Raw genomic sequence first — 17834 nt, 5'->3', positions numbered from 1 at the left:
TGTATCATTTTTATCGGGAGACTTGGGGAAAATAGAATAGCAAAACAAGAGTTATTGCCCCTTGTCATTCTCTAAATTTTTTCCTTCCAAATATAAGAGAGTGTGTAAAAAAGACATCTATTTGAGAAATGCCCTGTAATTCACATGCTAGTGGGCACCCCAGAATTCAGAGATGTGCAAATAACCACTGCTCCTCAATACCTTATCTTGTGCCCATTTTGGAAATACAAAGGTTTTCTTGATAGCTATTTTTTACTCTTTATATTTCAGCAAATGAATTGCTGTATACCCAGTATAGAATGAAAACCCACTGCAGGGTGCCGGTCATTTATTGGCTCTGGGTACCTAGAGTTCTTGATGAACCTACAAGCCCTATATATCTCCGCAGCCAGAAGAGTCCAGTAGATGTAACGGTATATTGCTTTAAAAAATCTGACATTGCAGGAAAAAGTTACAGAGTAAAACGCAGAGAAAAATTTCAGTTTTTTTCACCTCAATTTCAATATTATTTTTTTCAGTTGTTATTTTCTGTAGGAAACCCCTGTAGGATCTACACAAATTACCCCTTGCTGAATTCAGAATTTTGTCTACTTTTCAGAAATGTTTCGGTTTCTGGGATCCAGCATTGGTTTCACGCCCATGTCTGTCACTGACTGGAAGGAGGCTGAAAGCACAAAAAATCGTAGAAATGGAGTATGTCCCAGTAAAATGCCAAAATTGTGTTGAAAAATTGGGTTTTCTGATTCAAGTCTGCCTGTCCCTGAAAGCTGGGAAGCTGGTGATTTTAGCACCGCAAACCCTTTGTTGATGCCATTTTCAGGGAAAAAAAACACAAGCCTTCTTCTGCAGCCCCCTTTTCCCATTTTTTTTAAAAGAACGAGATTTTCACTGTATTTTGGCTAATTTCTTGGCCTCCTTCTGGGGAACCCACAAAGTCTGGGTACTTCTAGAATCCCTAGGTTGTTGGAAAAAAAGGGCGCAAATTTGGCGTGGGTAGCTTATGTGAACAAAAAGTTATGAGGGCCTAAGCGCGAACTGCCCCAAATAGCCACAAAAAAAAAAAGGCTCGGCACAGGAGGGGGAAAAGGCCTGGCAGCGAAGGGGTTAAACCCTCCCATAATAAAAACAAAAGATGATACCAGGGCCCTCATTTTAGAGAAAATATCAAGACACCCTTGCTATCAGTGGCACATCCACGCTCGTCGTACACGTACAAGACAGTTCTTAGCTCAAACCTTGGCCTACACGATAATGTAAATTCTCACTTCAGGTGTGTGTTTTCTTCCTGGGCAGTACAACAGTAACCACAATTGTACAATCAAGATTAGAATGGGATTTATTTGGGGTTGATTCACACCTTCAGCATCCCAGAGAGGTGTTCTGCTTACACATCATCCCCAAGTAAGAATTGTTGCTTTCTTCAGACTTGCTAAAAGATGTAAAGACTTTGCAATAACATCTGTTCTAATCCCATGAGGAAGTCCCTATCAATGCTGCTTTTTCTTTTTTTTCAAAGGATTGTTTTCCAACAAAGGAATGTTGCTTTTAAGGCAATTAAACCAGACGTTCCGATTGGTAGATGTCTGTACGGAACTACGTGGGCTTTGTGACATGCATTTGTAATGCATTGCCAGCTTGAAATGCGATATCTAGAGCTTGTGAAGAAGTCATGTCTACTGTCCTCAGTTTCACAATGATTTTTCAGGTCTCTGCCACATTAACATGGCTGGCGTATTTTCGGTTTGGCTCAAGTATCTTCATCTTTGGTACTTTGAACAATCTGTTAAGCTTGCTTTGTTACTCTCACATTATTTTAAGAAATGTGATGTGGAAGCATAATTAAGGGCAAATCATTAACCGACCTACCTTTAATTTTCATTGCACTATATGCTGTTCCTGGTCACTGCACTGACATTCCACCCTGCTGCAGAAGGGTAGTGGCAGACACAAGAGTGACTTGAGAAATCCAATTTAGGAAGAAGGTATGGGGAAACCCTTTCTTAGAAGCGCATTAACATTCTCATCTTGAAAAAGAGCACCTAAAAAGAGTTTTCTGAGACGTGTGGTTGTTTGAAAGTATACACATACCTAATTTTTGTATATGTTGTGTCAAGGTAGGGGAAGACTGTGTAATCAGGATTATGCACAATTAATCTCGCCATTATCACAAGTTTCACTGGTACCTGTGGTTAACAGTGAGACTCGTAGCTAAAAAGTAATACTTTTTTAATTACCGAGCCTAATAACCAATAAGGTAGACTGTGCTTCTGGCTGTAAGATTCAGTTCACTGAGGCAGTCTGTGCCTAAAAGAGTTAGATAGTTCTGTAAGGTGTGAGACTCTTGACTAGTGAGTTACACTGCTGTAATACATGGCGCTCACCCACAAAGTGATGCTGTGCTCCAAGTGGTGAAGGTCACACCATATGAGCATGTTACATAGAGTCAATCGAATACATGATGACTGAGACAGTGCTCCATCGTGTAAGGCTCACAACCAATAAATGAGAATACAGCAAAGCCTCACAAGTAGTGAGCATAAGCCTCAGAGTGTGAGACACGTCAAATATTGTGCGTGATCCAATTGATGAGATTAGGCTAGAGCTATCGGCCACTCTTGTACATCCATGGTGTAATGGGGTGATATTTCTAGGCATGAGGGGCCAGGAGAAGTAAAGATGGACGTTTTATGCATTTTGCCCACCCTAGTACTCCCAAGTTATTCTCCTAGTCATTTATATAACAGCCATAATTGATCCTTTTTCTATTTTAAAAACATGTATCCTCCAATGTTGCTTATAAGGTAAAATTCAAACTCTTTGATGCTATGTGATTTGTAATTGGTATATTACTGAACCTCACAAGATAGAAATTACATTATGAGCATGGTAGTCAAATAGGTTACATACACACACACACACGCGCGCACACATCAACTACAAAGTTGCATGGATATTAAAAACTCTATTTGTAAATGTTGGCAAAAATTACATTGAATAATTGACATGCTTCGACCCCACTACAGCAATCCTAGTCAGGTTAATAAACCACTGTACGTAGGAAAGTGTGAAGCAGCCTGAAGATACAACATCCTTGCAAACACAGGAATACTTTCAACGTCCATATTTAGGCTGAAATAAATCAGTAGTAAAACCAAAATTCTGAAACAACATGCTATAATGTTTTTTACATCAAGTGTACTTTAAAAACTAAACACGGGGTATTTCTGTGAGAGAAATAAATGTAAGTAAACATGTCCCTAGTTGAACTTTGGTAGAGCCAATATGGAATGGGGGCAAAATCACTAGGACAACAAAAAAGAATAAATACAGTTGCAAGAAGCCATCAGAAAAAAAGATAAGCACAGTAATGAGAGGGGAGGGTTGCATACAGATTATTCCATCCAAAGTGTGTCAAGCAGGAAGCTAAAGGAATCCTACCTCCCCATAAAAAGGTTGGATTAACAACAGTTTTCCTTACAAAGAAGATGCACACATCCAAATGTAGTGCAGCTGATACATTGCATTGATGATGTGTTTATCAATTGGCTCAACACATATCACCAACCAGAATTTTTTTTAATAGATTTTAGTAGAGTTAATCCGTTGTTTCTCATACTTAAGCAGTAAAGGTGATTTTACATTTTGTGATTATTGACAACAAACTTAAACGTACACTATTTAGGAAATCTCTGCCAAATGCCACTCTACTTGCAGGCAGTGTGCATTCTTGAATTCAGCGTCCAATATGGTGAGCTCCAGGCAACTAGTAGGTCGTACTGTGAAGAACAAGGCATTGATACTGAATGCATATAAATTAAAAACACTCATAATTCTTGCAGAATCGAGTCCATATTCCAGCCCACATCGTGTCCAGGTTTTTGTTCCTTACTACTACTGTCCCTGAGAGACGACCATTCGTCTACACATTCCTCAGGAGCACTTAGGCTGAACAGAGTCCCTATAAATGCTTTTAAATAAGACAGCGCTCTCTGGGCACAACATATGCTGTTTCTATCTTCCACATGTTTAGAACTAAGAATAATCCGTGATCCCATGTGTAGCTCAGTACCTCACCCAATCTTCAAGAAATGTCGGATAAAACTAAATTGATGGCTCTGCTTGGGAGTGAAGCAGAATTGTAAGACAAATAAACACCTTCACACATCCCTTTCGAAATGCTGGTGAACTGGGTTGAAGAAACAAATCTTTTACTATTTACTAGGTAGGCTTCAGAAGGTGGAGGGGTGCTGAGAGATTTGATAATATATTCACTTTGGCTGATCAAGCAGCGGGTGCGAGGGAAAAACTGTACGCCTTTTTCTTTTGGACTGCACTATTGATTTCAAAAGATCAGTCATGGGAATCTTTGGAGAAAACTCTCTGCATGGGCGACGTCTACAAACCTTCTTGGAGCCATCCACTTACTTTAGTGGACCACATTGGAGTGTATTAAAGTGAGTAATAGCTCATGTTTGACACCTTTCATTTCACCTAACTGCAAACTGAATCAATGACGTGTCCTTACGCCGTTACATTTTAGTTTATGTACAGCTGGTTTGGGAACAATGTTATAAGGGGCTATAAAGGTTTTCTGTAAATTGGGCACACAGCTCATGCCTCTACTTTCAATATGACTTTGACACAGTGATTTTGAAGACAGCCAACAGGCCTATACCAATCCCTGAGGGAGGTGCCCTATTTCAGTCAATTAAGTGACCTTATGGTCAGCACAAAAAAACCCAAAATAATTGTATACGGTTCATTAAAGTGTAATTTCAACTGGATATTGGTGGGGTAGAAACAGATCAGCGACCATGTAGAATTACCTGGGAATGTTGCAATGGCTAGATTGAAAACATAACAAATTCTAATAAACAAAAAAAAAAACTCATTAAGGAAGCTGAACTTAAATCTTTAGAACAAGATTGGTGACTCGATTGGAACAATTGTAAAAGCTTACGTCTTCCAATCAGTTCTGTATGAGGCACTTTGTTTCTTTGATAAGATAAACATTTCATTAAAGAAGTTCTTGGTAAATGTCTTAAAACGTATTTATTACATCCCAACTTCCTGCTCAGTAAGGCAGCAGAGACTGGAGTTTAGCATGGCTTAAACGGCTTACTTATTGGACTCATAGTATAGCAAATATTGTTTTACATTGCAGATCAAGGATAACATTTGTGACATCTCATTTGTTGTGGACTTCCATAATTATAATAAACTTTGAGAAACATACATCACACTGTTTACATACCTCTGATGAATTTTGCAGCATACATAGTTAACCTTTGAAACAGCAAATCCGTGCCAAATATAGGAAGCTTCACTTGCTTTTACCTTACATAGCTGATATAAGGCATAGTTTTACTTTCTGAAGCAAGGGCAACCATGGCTCAAATCATGCATTTGGTGAATTGTGTTGAACTATGCTGATAGAACATCTTCTTACATACTTTTTATTCTACTGCAAACAAATATCCTGAGGATTACCTCAAGTTTATTACAAAATATAGGGCCTGATATAGAGGTTGGTGGATGGTTCCTCTGTCACAAACGTGACAGATACTCTGTCTGCCGTATTACGATGTCCATAGGACATAATGGAATTGTAATACGGCGGACGGGATAACCGTCACATTTGTGAGGGAGTAATCCCATCCACCAAACTCTAAATCGGGCCCATAGTTCTCAAAATCTGAGAACATTTCAAATGAGGGAACTTTCTCTGTCTAGATTAATATATTGGTATATCATTAGGTAATGTTTCTCATATTACCTTAAAAAATGCAGTCTTGCACTCTGATAAGGAGAATAGTTACTTCTAGCTGCCCACCATTATTTATGATGCCTGGTTTGGGCTCGATTAAGTGGATTAAATGCACAACCAACTGTGCAATAAAAGCATTTGAAAGTAACAAACGTTTTGTTTACCCTGAGGCATGGAGCAAAAAATGGAAAATAAGGCCACTTAATAATTCAAAGACCCCATTTGTGATTTTATTACTAGAATGCCCCTGTCAAAACCATATATTGCTAGTACCATTCTTAAATTAAAAAAAATAATGATCTTTGTCACTTCACCTCCAAAAGAACATACCAACTAATTAGTAGCTTTGCCTTTTGGGAATAAATATAATTATGATTTCAGACATTTCAAAATGTGTGTGATGACACATATTAATCAAGTTATTTGGAAAGGTAACAAAGAAATTTAGTTTCCTATTTCTTTGTCTTTTTTCCTCTTCTGAATGTTAACATACTTTGTGTATCATACTCTAACATGGCATAAGCAAGATTTTTGTTCATTGTAATATTGAGCATGTCTGGTTAGTAAATATATATTTATCCTGTGATGTAAAAATATGGCCCTGGAATATCTAAGATTATTTTAAGATTTTCTTGAAAGATTTGTTATTTGGTAAATGTCAGAGTTGGTCTGTGTATCTCTGATGAAGTACAATCTTGAAATGCTACTTTAAAATCATGGTTTATTCTGGATTAAGTGTGTTTTGATCAAATAAGTGTTGTCTTCAGCATTGCTATGCATATTTCGGGAAATTATTTGTTTTTTATGTATTTTGTTGAGTTATCCTTTATGTATTTTATGAACAGAATTTTGTTTGTCCATAAGGACTTCTCATAACTTAAGCTATTTTTCGTTCAAGAATAAGCATACGACCTCTTGTATACTTCTTCTGTGGGCTTCCAGCTATTTCATTTGTTAGTTTCAGTGTCATTTAAAAATCCTTGCTTGCTAGTGGTTAGTCATGCCTCTTTGTCCCTGCTGCTTCTGTGTGGGGGAAGGGACTAACTACTGTATAATTAACCCTTGTCCTCTTTATCTGGTCTGTATGGGACTTTTTTTTACATTGTTTCCTGCTCCTTTTCATGGAAGCTTTCCTTTTCATTTACACAGCATTCTTGCTCTGAGCGTAGCTGTAAACAAGGCTATAAATCAGGCTGTCATCTTGGTCACATTTGGTCTTTATGGGCTCTCTGCACCCTCTCTCAGCTGCCTGGTTCCCACCGTTCCTTTTCTTGGATTTTCTTTACCAAGAATGCCTGCCTGGAGGATCACATATAATTGCTTATAACCTAGGCACCCAGCTCTGCCAGGGCTCCACAATTCTTAGAGACAGTGCCTACTTCTGCTTCATACTGGGATCCCACTAGCAGCTCCATCAGTGCACCTCAGTTCACACGCTCCAAGCCCTTATCCCAGCCAGTGTTGGGAACCCCCATGCACCACGCTGTCTGCCAGAGCACTTCATTTCTTCCAGTCAGTACACTCTGCTGCTTGAGTACTGGGCCCTTAGGCGCAGTTCCATCAGTGCACATCCACTCACACGCTCCAAGCCCTCAACCGTGCCAGTGCTAGGAACTCCATGCACGCTGTCTGCCAGAGCACCTCAGTTCTTGCAGTCAGTACACTCTGTGGCTCCAGTACTGGGACCTCGGGCGTAGCTCCATCTGTGCACCTCCAGTCGCATGCTCCAAGCCCTCACCCATGCCAGTGCCAGGAACCCCATGCACCCTGTCTGCCAACGCACTTCAGTTCTTGCAGTCAGTACACTCTGCTGCTCCAGTACTGGGACCTTGGGCGCAGCTCCATCAGTGCACCTCCGGTCACACGCTCCAAGCCCTCACCTGTGTCATTGTCAGGAACCCCACACAGGCTGTCTGCCAAGGCATCTCAGTTCTTGCAGTCAGTACACTCTGCTGCTCCAGTACTGGGTCTTCGGGTGCAGCGTCATCAGTGCACCTCCGTTCGTATGCTCCAACCCCTCAGCCGTGCAAGTGCCAGGAACCCTATCCACGCTGTCTGCTAGAGCACCTCAGTTCTTTGCAGTCAGTACACTCTGCTATTCCAGTACTGTGATCTCGGACGCGGCTCCATCAGTGCACCTTAGTTCTACCCCGGTGAGATCACTTCCTTTCCTATACTGGGACCCTGCTCACATACAGTTCCATTACAACAGTTCAATTTTAATATTCATTCCCACTGCCAAGTCAGTACTGGACCCAGAAGAGAAAAACACAGCTCAGCCAGTGCACGTCAAGTCTAACATTTAAGCCGCTATTAATGGGAACCACCATAGTTCCGCCAGAATCCATCAGTTCTAATATTCAGTGCACATTTCATCTCAGTACCAAGTCTCACAGACACGCCCTTCAGGACTCCTCACTTCTGTGGTTCAGAGGCAATGCCACTCCCATGCTGGGCCCTACTCTGAGCTTCACCAGGGCACCTCCAGGTTAGCACTCGGCAACACTGGCACACCAATAATAAGTGCCACACATAGCTATATTAACATACCTCACTTCTGACTTTGTGTGCTTATTAGTATCCCAGTACTGCAGCCCACATACAACTCTCTCAGTGGACCTCAACTGCAGTGCTCCCCAGTATTGCTGTATGGGGGTTCACATACAACTCTGCTAATGCACCACCTACTGTTCTGCAGTGTCCCAGGCTGTTCCACACTCTAACTTCTGCTTGAGGATGTGGGGGAGCCAATTAAATCTAGACTAAGCTGCCATTTGTATTTGGGAGGGTCTGTTTGCCCTCACTTCGTTCTTTTCTTTACTCAGTTTACTCTTAATGTTTTCTTTCCCCCCACTTTTCTCTTCCCAGCTCTTAAAATCCGCACGTTAACAGTTTTGCTCTTTCTTTCAACTGTTTAGTTCTACTCCTCTCATTTTTATTATTCCCCTCTCCCTCTTTCTACTTCCTCTTTCAAACTTGCAAAAATTTGGTTATTTCTTTCCTTGTTTCAGTCCTCCCTTTTTTCATCAGGTATTCATTCCTTCGCTATTTTTTTTCTCTTCCCTTCATTCTTTTTTATTTGCTCTTTCCTTTGACTTGGTATGCATTTTTGCACTTTTCTTTTTTTTTGTTTTTTTTAGATCTTTCTTCGTACCGCCGGTGTTTTTCTTGTCTTAATCTGTCAATTCACATTTTACTATAAATCCCTCTTTTCCCATCTGTATGTGGAAGCCCCAAGTTACTTTTTGGGAGTGTCAAAGTGGTTTTCCCATTCTGTGTCTTTGGCAAATGTATCAGTACATACATGCCCTGCTTCTTTTGCTGCTTGTTTCTCTCTCCATCTCTTTTTTTCTTTAATGTTCATTTTTCTCTGTCACACTTCTTTCATTATTTTTCCTCTTTATCTTTTGTCCGCTAGCTTCCTTCCTTTTTCAATTTTGTCTCACACGTTTGCTTTATTTCTTCTCTTAGTTGTGTACTCATTTTCTTGTTTTTTCTTTCCCTTCTTTCTTTTATTTCTTTGCTACCGCTTCTCTTTCTTCCTTTTATCTGTTGTATTCCTTTCGCTTCTCTTTTTCTGCCCCATCCGCTTTCCCTCCTGACGCCTAGTTATCAATGGGGTATCAAGTGCGTTTGTTACGGGGACCCGAGTCCTACGGACCTCACTCAACTGTAATCACTGCTGTATTTTCCTACCGAAATTCCAGTCAACCATTTTCTTTCTTACTCCAGGGCCCATGCTACTGTTACTATGCCACTTGTCCTCTCCATCTTTACTCCCAACACCCTCTTTCCTTTCACTCTCCAATCCATGGGAAATAATATTTTTGTTATGGTGTTTTAAACTTTACACTCTAATGCCAGAAATGTATTTCTGATAAAGGTTTATATGATAATTGTATATGTTTTAATATAGTGGAAAAAGGATAGAGGAACTGCTTTAGTTAAATGCTGGGCCACTGGAATTATATGGCAGGAAAAGACGAAATTGTGAGGCGGTTGACCAATTTATGTGGCAAGAAAAGTCCAGTTATGAATTTACAATGCTAATAGTTCTAGCTCAAGAAAATGCGAGACCTATTGCAATGCAAGTGCTTGTTAATCGTTATTTTCTGGTGCTTGTTCACTTTGATTATAAAATGAAATAATGTGATAGTGAGCATGGCAGTTAGATAACTATGATTAAGCCAGACTTTTTTTCAAGCAAAGATCCATTCTCTTACAAATAAATTGTCCTTAATTTGCCCTCAGCAGTTCAGACTTTGTAAGTTCAGGCTTTGGACTTCAGATATATTTTATCAGCTCTCCAGCTATACTGTCTACTAAGACCTTATTTAGGAAAATAAGCATTATCTTGCAATTTTTACATGTTTCTAATTTAGAGAGTTCATTTTAATGCTCATATTTTATGAAGTCCTATTGGAAAATAAGTAACTACTCTATAGCATATTTCTGTCCTTGGAGTGTAGAAGCAATTTTATGGATTTTCCATGTTTTGTAAATGTACTTCCACAAATTGTCCACTCCATGATATGATCCCCAAATAAAGAGCACACATGCCTACATTGAGGGGGTGAAATGAATACTTCACACATTTGCTGAAAGTTAACAAATGGCTCTGTACCTTGTCTTTGCCTTGCTCACTGCTTCTACTTTGGGAAAGGACAAGTCTACAAACAGACACTTTCATAATGACTCAAGGACCAATGAAAAGGAAGAATGTACTATAGATTTGATGGTTTGAGTGGCACATACACCATGTTTAAAATGAATGTTATATTTTATTCTGCGTTATTGAGATATGTACTTGAATATCATTAAATTATTTGCTATCTCAGGTGCCAGACAAATTTCATGATGCTGCAGCCTATTTCTGTGAAGACGAATGGAAACTTCTACACGAATGGCAGAAGGAACTTTACAACAGTGTAATGAAAGAAATTCACCAGGCCTTGATTTCTCTTGGTAAAGTTACTGTCCTAAATGTTTTGAGACTTGTAAACATCCTGTTACCAGTTTGTGATTGCTTTGAGTATTTCTGTCTCACACCATTCTAATTACTAGCATTGGTCCATGGTTCTGATCTGTTGTTCTACCACATCTCTCTCATTTACGTGCCTGGTGATTAGTGTTAGTGCACAGATTTAATAGAGTTCATTCTCTTGCTATGTAGGATCCTGACATCTTTGTTGAAGCAATTAATTTTTTTCCATATTTTCTTTTTACTAACAGGGCCTCTTATCACCACCACGGTCTTCTCGTTAAGAGAGAAAGAAAAGGATGCTCTGCATCATGTGGAGGAGCAGGACAGGGAGAGCTGGCAAGCCGATGGTCATTCCCCAGGTCAGCAAGAAATGTAACATTTGCCAGAGGATTATAAAATAAATAATTGATGATGCTGTCCATGACCACCATTTAGGTCATCAACAGACCCACTTTTAGTCTTAGCTTCTATATGGGTTTTGGTGCACAAAAATGAATAATACGGAGTTGCACAACAGTCTAAATTCAGAGTTGCAAATAAACAATCCGAGCAACTTGTCTGATTGTTACATAATCACTTCTAAAATATTAATTTACAATATCTTATAAAAGTAGTTCAAATGTCCAAATGTGTCTACTATATATGTGTAGCAACACATAAAGTAACAAAAGAATGTTAAAACATTTCCATTCTGATGGATACAACTACCTCTGGATTCCTCACCTAATGAATTCTCCCAATGCACCAGAATTCGACGTAGCTTTTCTTCCCAGCTCTGCACGTCGTCGAGGACGTCACTATTGCCCGAATCCCACGCGACTCTTTCTGACGTCATCGTGGCAAGAAAAGGGCCTCGCCGGCGTGCTGACGTCAGTTCCCTTTTTGACGTGCCTTCGAAGCATAACGGTTTTTTCTCCTGGCTCTTAGGGAGCTACTGTGTTTCCAAGGTGTTACTTTGTTAAAATGTCTCCACCTCGTAAATCAGGATTCAAGCCTTGTAGAGAGTGCGGGGTCGTATGTCGGTGACTGACCTGCATATTGACTGCTTGTGCTGTTTGTGTTCCGAGCATGACGTGGAGGAGTGTGGTTCGTGTCAGAAAATGAACCCGAAGGCACTCAAGGAGCGAGAGGCCAAGCTGTTTTTGGCCAAGGCTAAAAAGAAAGGAAACCATAGACATCGTAGGTCATCTTTAGGGAAGTCCTCGAGGTCGCATGAGAGGCGGCGTCAACATGATTCCCGGCGGCGTTCGGAGAGGGAGCGATCCCGGTCGAGGTCACCATCTATTCGGCGGCGTCCGATGTGGGATGTCAGTCCGACGGTGATTCCTCAGCCTGAGAGCTCTCAGGTTTCTCCGGCGCAGTCAGTGTTTGAGGTGGTCGAGCCTCCCCAGAGTCCTGGCTTCTCGCCTGCAGTGCAGTCGGAGTTGCCTGATCCAGGGCCGACGCCACAGGAGTATCCAGCATTCCCAGCTCCAGGAGCGGATCCGGCAGCATTCTTTAATGCTGTGTTTAATATCTTTAACTCCATGGCCCCTGACGGTGCACCGGCAGGTCCCTCAGGTGCATTAGCTTTTGGATTGGGTGTTCCGGCTTCATACAAGTCGACGCCGTTCATGCCCTTCTGTCCAGCAAAGGGTGTTGGTACGGCGCTGTTGCCGTTGGCGTCACCGAGGAGACCTTCGATGCCGGTGGCTTCTGTGGATCAGGTGGCGCCGATGACTTCGCCACGAATCCAGTCGACGCCAGGGAAGAGAGCCCGTTTATCCATGGTGCCGATGGATTCGGCATTGGACGAATCTGAAGACCGGGGTGTGTCTCCTTGGCTGCGTCAGTCGAGGTCGTGGGCGTCGGCCAATTCTATGTCGACGCCAGGAAAGAGAGCCCGTTTATCCATGGTGCCGATGGATTTGGCGTTGGACGAATCCGGAGACCGGGGTGTGTCTCCTTGGCTGCGTCAGTCGAGGTCGTGGGCGTCGGCCAATTCTATGTCGACGCCGAGGATAGAGGCCAGGCTGCGCTCAAAAAGAAGGGCCTTGAGGTTTTTGGAGGAGCAAGAGTATAGAAGGCAGCTCCTGGAGGAAGGAGAGATCGCTGAGCCCCTGGGGGACTTTCAGGGTTTGGACTCCGCAAGTGGTCTCGATCCTGAGTGGGATCTAGCCTCTCCTGGGGAATTTACTGAGGAGGCTGCCTCGTTCCATACGGTGATAAGGAAGGCGGCGGACTTTCTGGACCTTCCGCTACCAGCAGCTGAGATAAAGACGAACATTCAGACGGAAGTCTAGCATCCTGCTTTGGCTGCTGCGGAACCACTTCTTCCGTTCAATGAGGCTCTTACAGAACCAATCCTGGAAGTATGGAGGAAACCTGTATCTGTGACTGCTGTAAGCAGATCTGTGGCAAGAAGATATAGAGTGGCTCCTGGGGACCCAGGATTCCTCTCTCAGCATCCGACTCCGGACAGTCTGGTGGTTCAGGCCTCGTGTTCCTCACTTTCAGCTCCTGGTTTCTTCCCTGGGGCTCCATCGGACAGGGAGTCGAAAAGGATGGAGCAGTCTGACAAGAAGATTTTTTCTTCGTGGAGTATGACCCTTAAGTCTGCAAATGCCACTTGTGGTTTGTGCAGGTATATTCATGCCCTGATGGACGCGGCCAAGGCTGTGCTACCTGATTCGCCTCAGGCTATGCGGGATCTCCTGTATGATGCACATGCGGCAGCGACTCAGATTATTCAGTCGGGCTGGATACGTCAGACTCGGTGGCCAGGGCAATAGGCACATCTGTTGTCACCAAGAGACATGCATGGTTGAGGTCTTCTGGATTTTCAACAGATGTACAGACGACCCTGTTGGACTTGCCGTTTGATGGGAACATGTAGTTTGGTTCCAAAGCTGACTCTGCCTTAGAGCGCTTTAAGGAGAGCAGGGCTACTGCCAGGGCCTTAGGCCTGCAGGATTCTACGACCTTTTAGACCTCAGGTCTTTTAGAAGATTCAGGGGGTTTGGAAGAGGAACGTCCTTTCGGGGGAGACACCTACCAGCAGGCCAACAACCGTCTAGCTTTCCCTATAGGTCCTATAGAGGGTGGGGGTAGGGTTAGACCGAGAGGAGCCACCCAGCAGCACCCTGCTTCTTCCTCTGGGGTGTGCAACAGGGAAAGCAGCCTTAGTCCTCCATCCATTGCATCCCATGCTTCTCCTGTAGGGGGAAGGTTGCTTCATTTTCTCTGCATGTGGGAGTTGATCACATCGGACTCCTGGGTCCTCAGTATTGTGGGGAAAGGTTATGCCCTTCCTTTTCGGGAGTTCCCCCTCCCTCCCCCCCCCCCCATTCCTCCCTGTCCATCCTTTTGCACAGAAGATCATCTCCTGGTGTTGCAGCAGGAAGTTCTAGTCCTTTTATCGAAAGGTGCAGTGGAGTTGGTTCCAGAGCAGGAAAAGGGTCAGGGTTGTTATTCAAGATATTTCCTGATCCCCATGAAGGATGGTCGTTTGAGGCCGGTCCTGGAACTGAGGGTTTTGGATTGGTTCCTCAAACAGGAGAAATTCAAAATGCTGACCCTAGCGCAGGTGCTTCTGGCGTTGAACAAAGAAGATTGGATGGTGTCTGTCGACTTACAGGATGCTTACTTTCATATCCATATTCTGAAGTCGCACAGGAAGTATCTCCGGTTTGTGGTAGGGTCGCAACACTACCAGTTTGCGATTCTTCCTTTTGGTCTTCCTTCAGCACCTCGAGTCTTCACGAAGGTGATGGCGGTGGTTGCAGCATATCTCAGGAGGAAGGGAATATCGGTATTCCCTTACCTGGACGATTGGTTGATCAAAGCCAAGTCTCCGGAGCTCGTGCTGCATCACCTGCAAATGACAACCCAGTTGTGGTTCGATCTGGGGTTTTCGGTAAACTTGCCGAAATCTCACCTGGAGTCCTCTCAACGCCTCCTGTTCATAGGGGCTGTACTGGATAAAACATTGAATTGGGCCTATCCTCCACCTCAGTGGATTTAGGACATTCAGGCGTTGATTCCAATGTTTCAAACTGGAGCGGTTGTTCCAGTCCTCAAGTTCCTTGGTCTGCTCGGTTTGTTCGCTTCTTGCATTATGTTGGTCACTCATGCACGCTGGCACATGAGGTTTCAGCACAGAGCGGATCCCGGGGAGTCGATAAAGATCTCCAGGGACACTGCAGCGGATCTACAATGGTGGGCTGCAGACAGCAACCTTTCCCAAGGAAGGCTGTTTTCGCTACCACCACCAGTGGTCACGGTTATAACGGATGCCTCCATTCTAGGGTGGGGAGCTCATCTGGGGGACCTGGAGGTCAAAGGTCATTGGTCTCCAGTGGAACAGATGTTTCATATCAATCTGTTAGAATTGCGGACTATACGTTCTGACGGACAACACTACTGCGATGTGGTACATCAACAAGCAGGGAGGTTTAGGGTCGTACCTTCTTTGCAGAGAGGCTCTGCGGCTCTGGTCCTGGGCACAGGACCATCAGATTTGCGTAGTAGCAAACCATCTGGCCGGAGTTCTGAACGTACGTGCGGACAGTCTCAGTCGACACTTCTTGGTCGATCAGGAGTGGCGTCTCCATCCAGATCTGGTCCTTCACATCTTCCGGATGTGGGGATTCCCTCAGATAGACCTCTTTGCCACTCGGGAGAATGCGCACTGCCAGTCGTTCTGCAGCCTCTAGTGTCCGGTGCAAGGAGCGTTGGGGGACGCGTTTCAAAGGTCCTGGTATGGCCAGTTACTTCACGTGTTTCCCCTATACCCTTGATTCCTTGGGTTCTGAGGAAGATTTGCCAAGACCAGGCCCAAGTCATCTTAATAGCTCCGGATTGGCCTAGAAGGGTGTGGTACTCAGACCTTCTCCAACTCTCACTGTGCCCTCTGCTCTGTCTCCCTTACAGGGCAGATCTCCTCTCGTAGTCGCAGGGGCAGGTTCTACACCCCCACCTCCAGAGCCTGCACCTTCATGCCTGGAGATTGAATGGGGCAATCTGAGTTCCTTTTCTCTCCCGCCAGAAGTGGTGGACATTATTGTATCGGCCAGCGACACTCCACCAAATCTATCTATGCTGGCAGATGGGCAAATTTTGTTGATTAGTGTGGAGAGAAGCAAATTGATCCTTTATGGGCCCATTTGTCAGACTTTTTATTATTTGCGTTGTCCTTGGCTCAGAGGGGTTGTGCAGTTGCGACTGTTAAGGGCTATCTGTCGGCACTGTCTGCCTTTCTGTGCCTTCCCGATCAACCATCTTTATTTAAGTCCCCTATAGTTTTAAGGTTCTTAAAGGGTCTTACTAATAGGTTTCCTCCCACTCCGTTTATTATGCCTCAGTGGGATTTGAATTTAGTTCTTACATTCCTGATGGGTTTGCCGTTTGGACCTTTACATTTATGTCCGTTAATGTTGTTGGTTTTAAAGACTGTTTTTCTCATAGCTATCACGTCGGCTAGGCGAGTGAGTGAACTTCAAGCGCTTACCGTTAAAGACCCTTTTACTTCTTTTCATGCGGACAAAGTGGTGCTGAGGACAAGGGCGGCGTTCCTACCAAGGGTTGTTACACCCTTCCATTTAGGACAATCTATAACGCTTTCGTCTTTCTACCCTCCTCCCCATCCATCAAAAGGGGAGGAGAGACTGCATCGGCCTGACCTGAGAATAGCTTTAAGCTTCTACATCAAGATAACGAGAGTTCCAGGTGGATGATCAGCTCTTCATTGGCTACGTGGGGAAGAGGAAAGGCAAGGCTGTCCACAAAAGAACACTGTCCAGGTGGGTCATTCTTTGCATAAAAGTATGTTATTCCTTAGCAAAGAAGGTTCTTCCTGTTGGAATTAGAGCCCATTCCATCAGGGCTAAGTCGGCCTCTTCGGCCTTAGGCAGAGGTGTTCCTGTGGATGAAATTTGTAAGGCCGCCACTTGAGCTTCCCTCCATACTTTAGCAAAGCATTATTGCTTGGACTCAGAGGTTAGGAGGGATGGCCATTTTGCACGGTCCGTGCTGCTGGATTTCTTGGTGTGACCATTCAGGCACCCGCCACCGAGTGCGGTACTGCTTTGGGACACTATTCATTAGGTGAGGAATCTACAGGTAGTTGTATCCATCAGAAGAACAAGTTACTTACCTTCAGTAACGACTTTTCTGGTGGATGCACTAGCTACCTGTGGATTCCTCACGGTCCCACCCGCCTCCCTGTTGCCTGGTTGGTCATACCAAGATTTCCTAGGGTGAATGTATATTTGATTGTATATGTATATATGTGTACATACATGTGTGATATATAGATGTTTATATTTGTATATTTTGCTGTTTGTATTTGATTAAATATTGTGTATTATATTTGATTGATGTAGTCATGTCAAGTGTGATGTCAGATGATCACCTGTTCGCCTCAAAGGCACGTAAAAAATGGTGAAAACTGACGAGGCCTCTTATTGCCACGATGAGTTCAGACGGAGTCGCGTTGGAGTCGGGCAATAAGTACGTCCTCGTCGACGTGCAGAGCTGGGAAGAACATTTCTGTTGAATGCTGGCGCATTGGGAGAATTCCCTAGGTGAGGAATCCACAGGTAGCTAGTGTATCCACCAGAAAAGGCGTTACCGAAGGTAAGTAACTTGTTCTTTGCAAGCATTTGTATAAATCGACAGCATGGTAACAGGCACTGTGACCATATTTATACTTAAAAAGGACCCAGCTAAGTTGTTGTAACATACAGCCAAAGTAAGTTAGTTATATACCATTTGCCATTTACTCTTTATAGAATACATTCCTTTTTCTAATTTTGTGGTAATGGTTCAGTTTACTCCAATGTTAAACGTCTTATAAAATTCTTAGACCATTCCATCACACTAAATAACATATGGGACTTGCAATGATAAAGAATCATACTTGTTCCAATCAACAATAATCTGCCAGTCCACTGTTAAACGCAGGTTGCCGTTAAAGTAAGATGGATCTTTTATGAGATGGTTTCTTCCAATTTTCTCCACATACAATTTGTTTTACTAATGGGCAATTTAAACCTATGGCTTAAAGTGTATGTGAATGGTTTCCATTTATCGACTCTAAGTATA

General features: G+C 43.2%; 1 protein-coding gene across 4 annotated transcripts in view; it reads left to right on the top strand.

The window, feature by feature from the left end:
• Window positions 1-17834, top strand: part of LOC138288371 (zinc finger protein 92 homolog) — an 84162-nt gene that overhangs the window by 28100 nt on the left and 38228 nt on the right. For all 4 annotated transcript variants that reach the window (XM_069229932.1, XM_069229931.1, XM_069229935.1 and 1 more), the window contains exons 2-3: window positions 10606-10732; window positions 11000-11110. In XM_069229932.1, coding sequence (XP_069086033.1) covers window positions 10606-10732; window positions 11000-11110 — 238 coding nt within the window. The remainder of the gene's footprint in view (window positions 1-10605; window positions 10733-10999; window positions 11111-17834) is intronic.

This window comes from Pleurodeles waltl, chromosome 4_1 (assembly GCF_031143425.1).
Source record: "Pleurodeles waltl isolate 20211129_DDA chromosome 4_1, aPleWal1.hap1.20221129, whole genome shotgun sequence".
Lineage (NCBI taxonomy): Eukaryota > Metazoa > Chordata > Amphibia > Caudata > Salamandridae > Pleurodeles > Pleurodeles waltl.
This window is presented reverse-complemented; position numbering and strand designations above follow the sequence as displayed.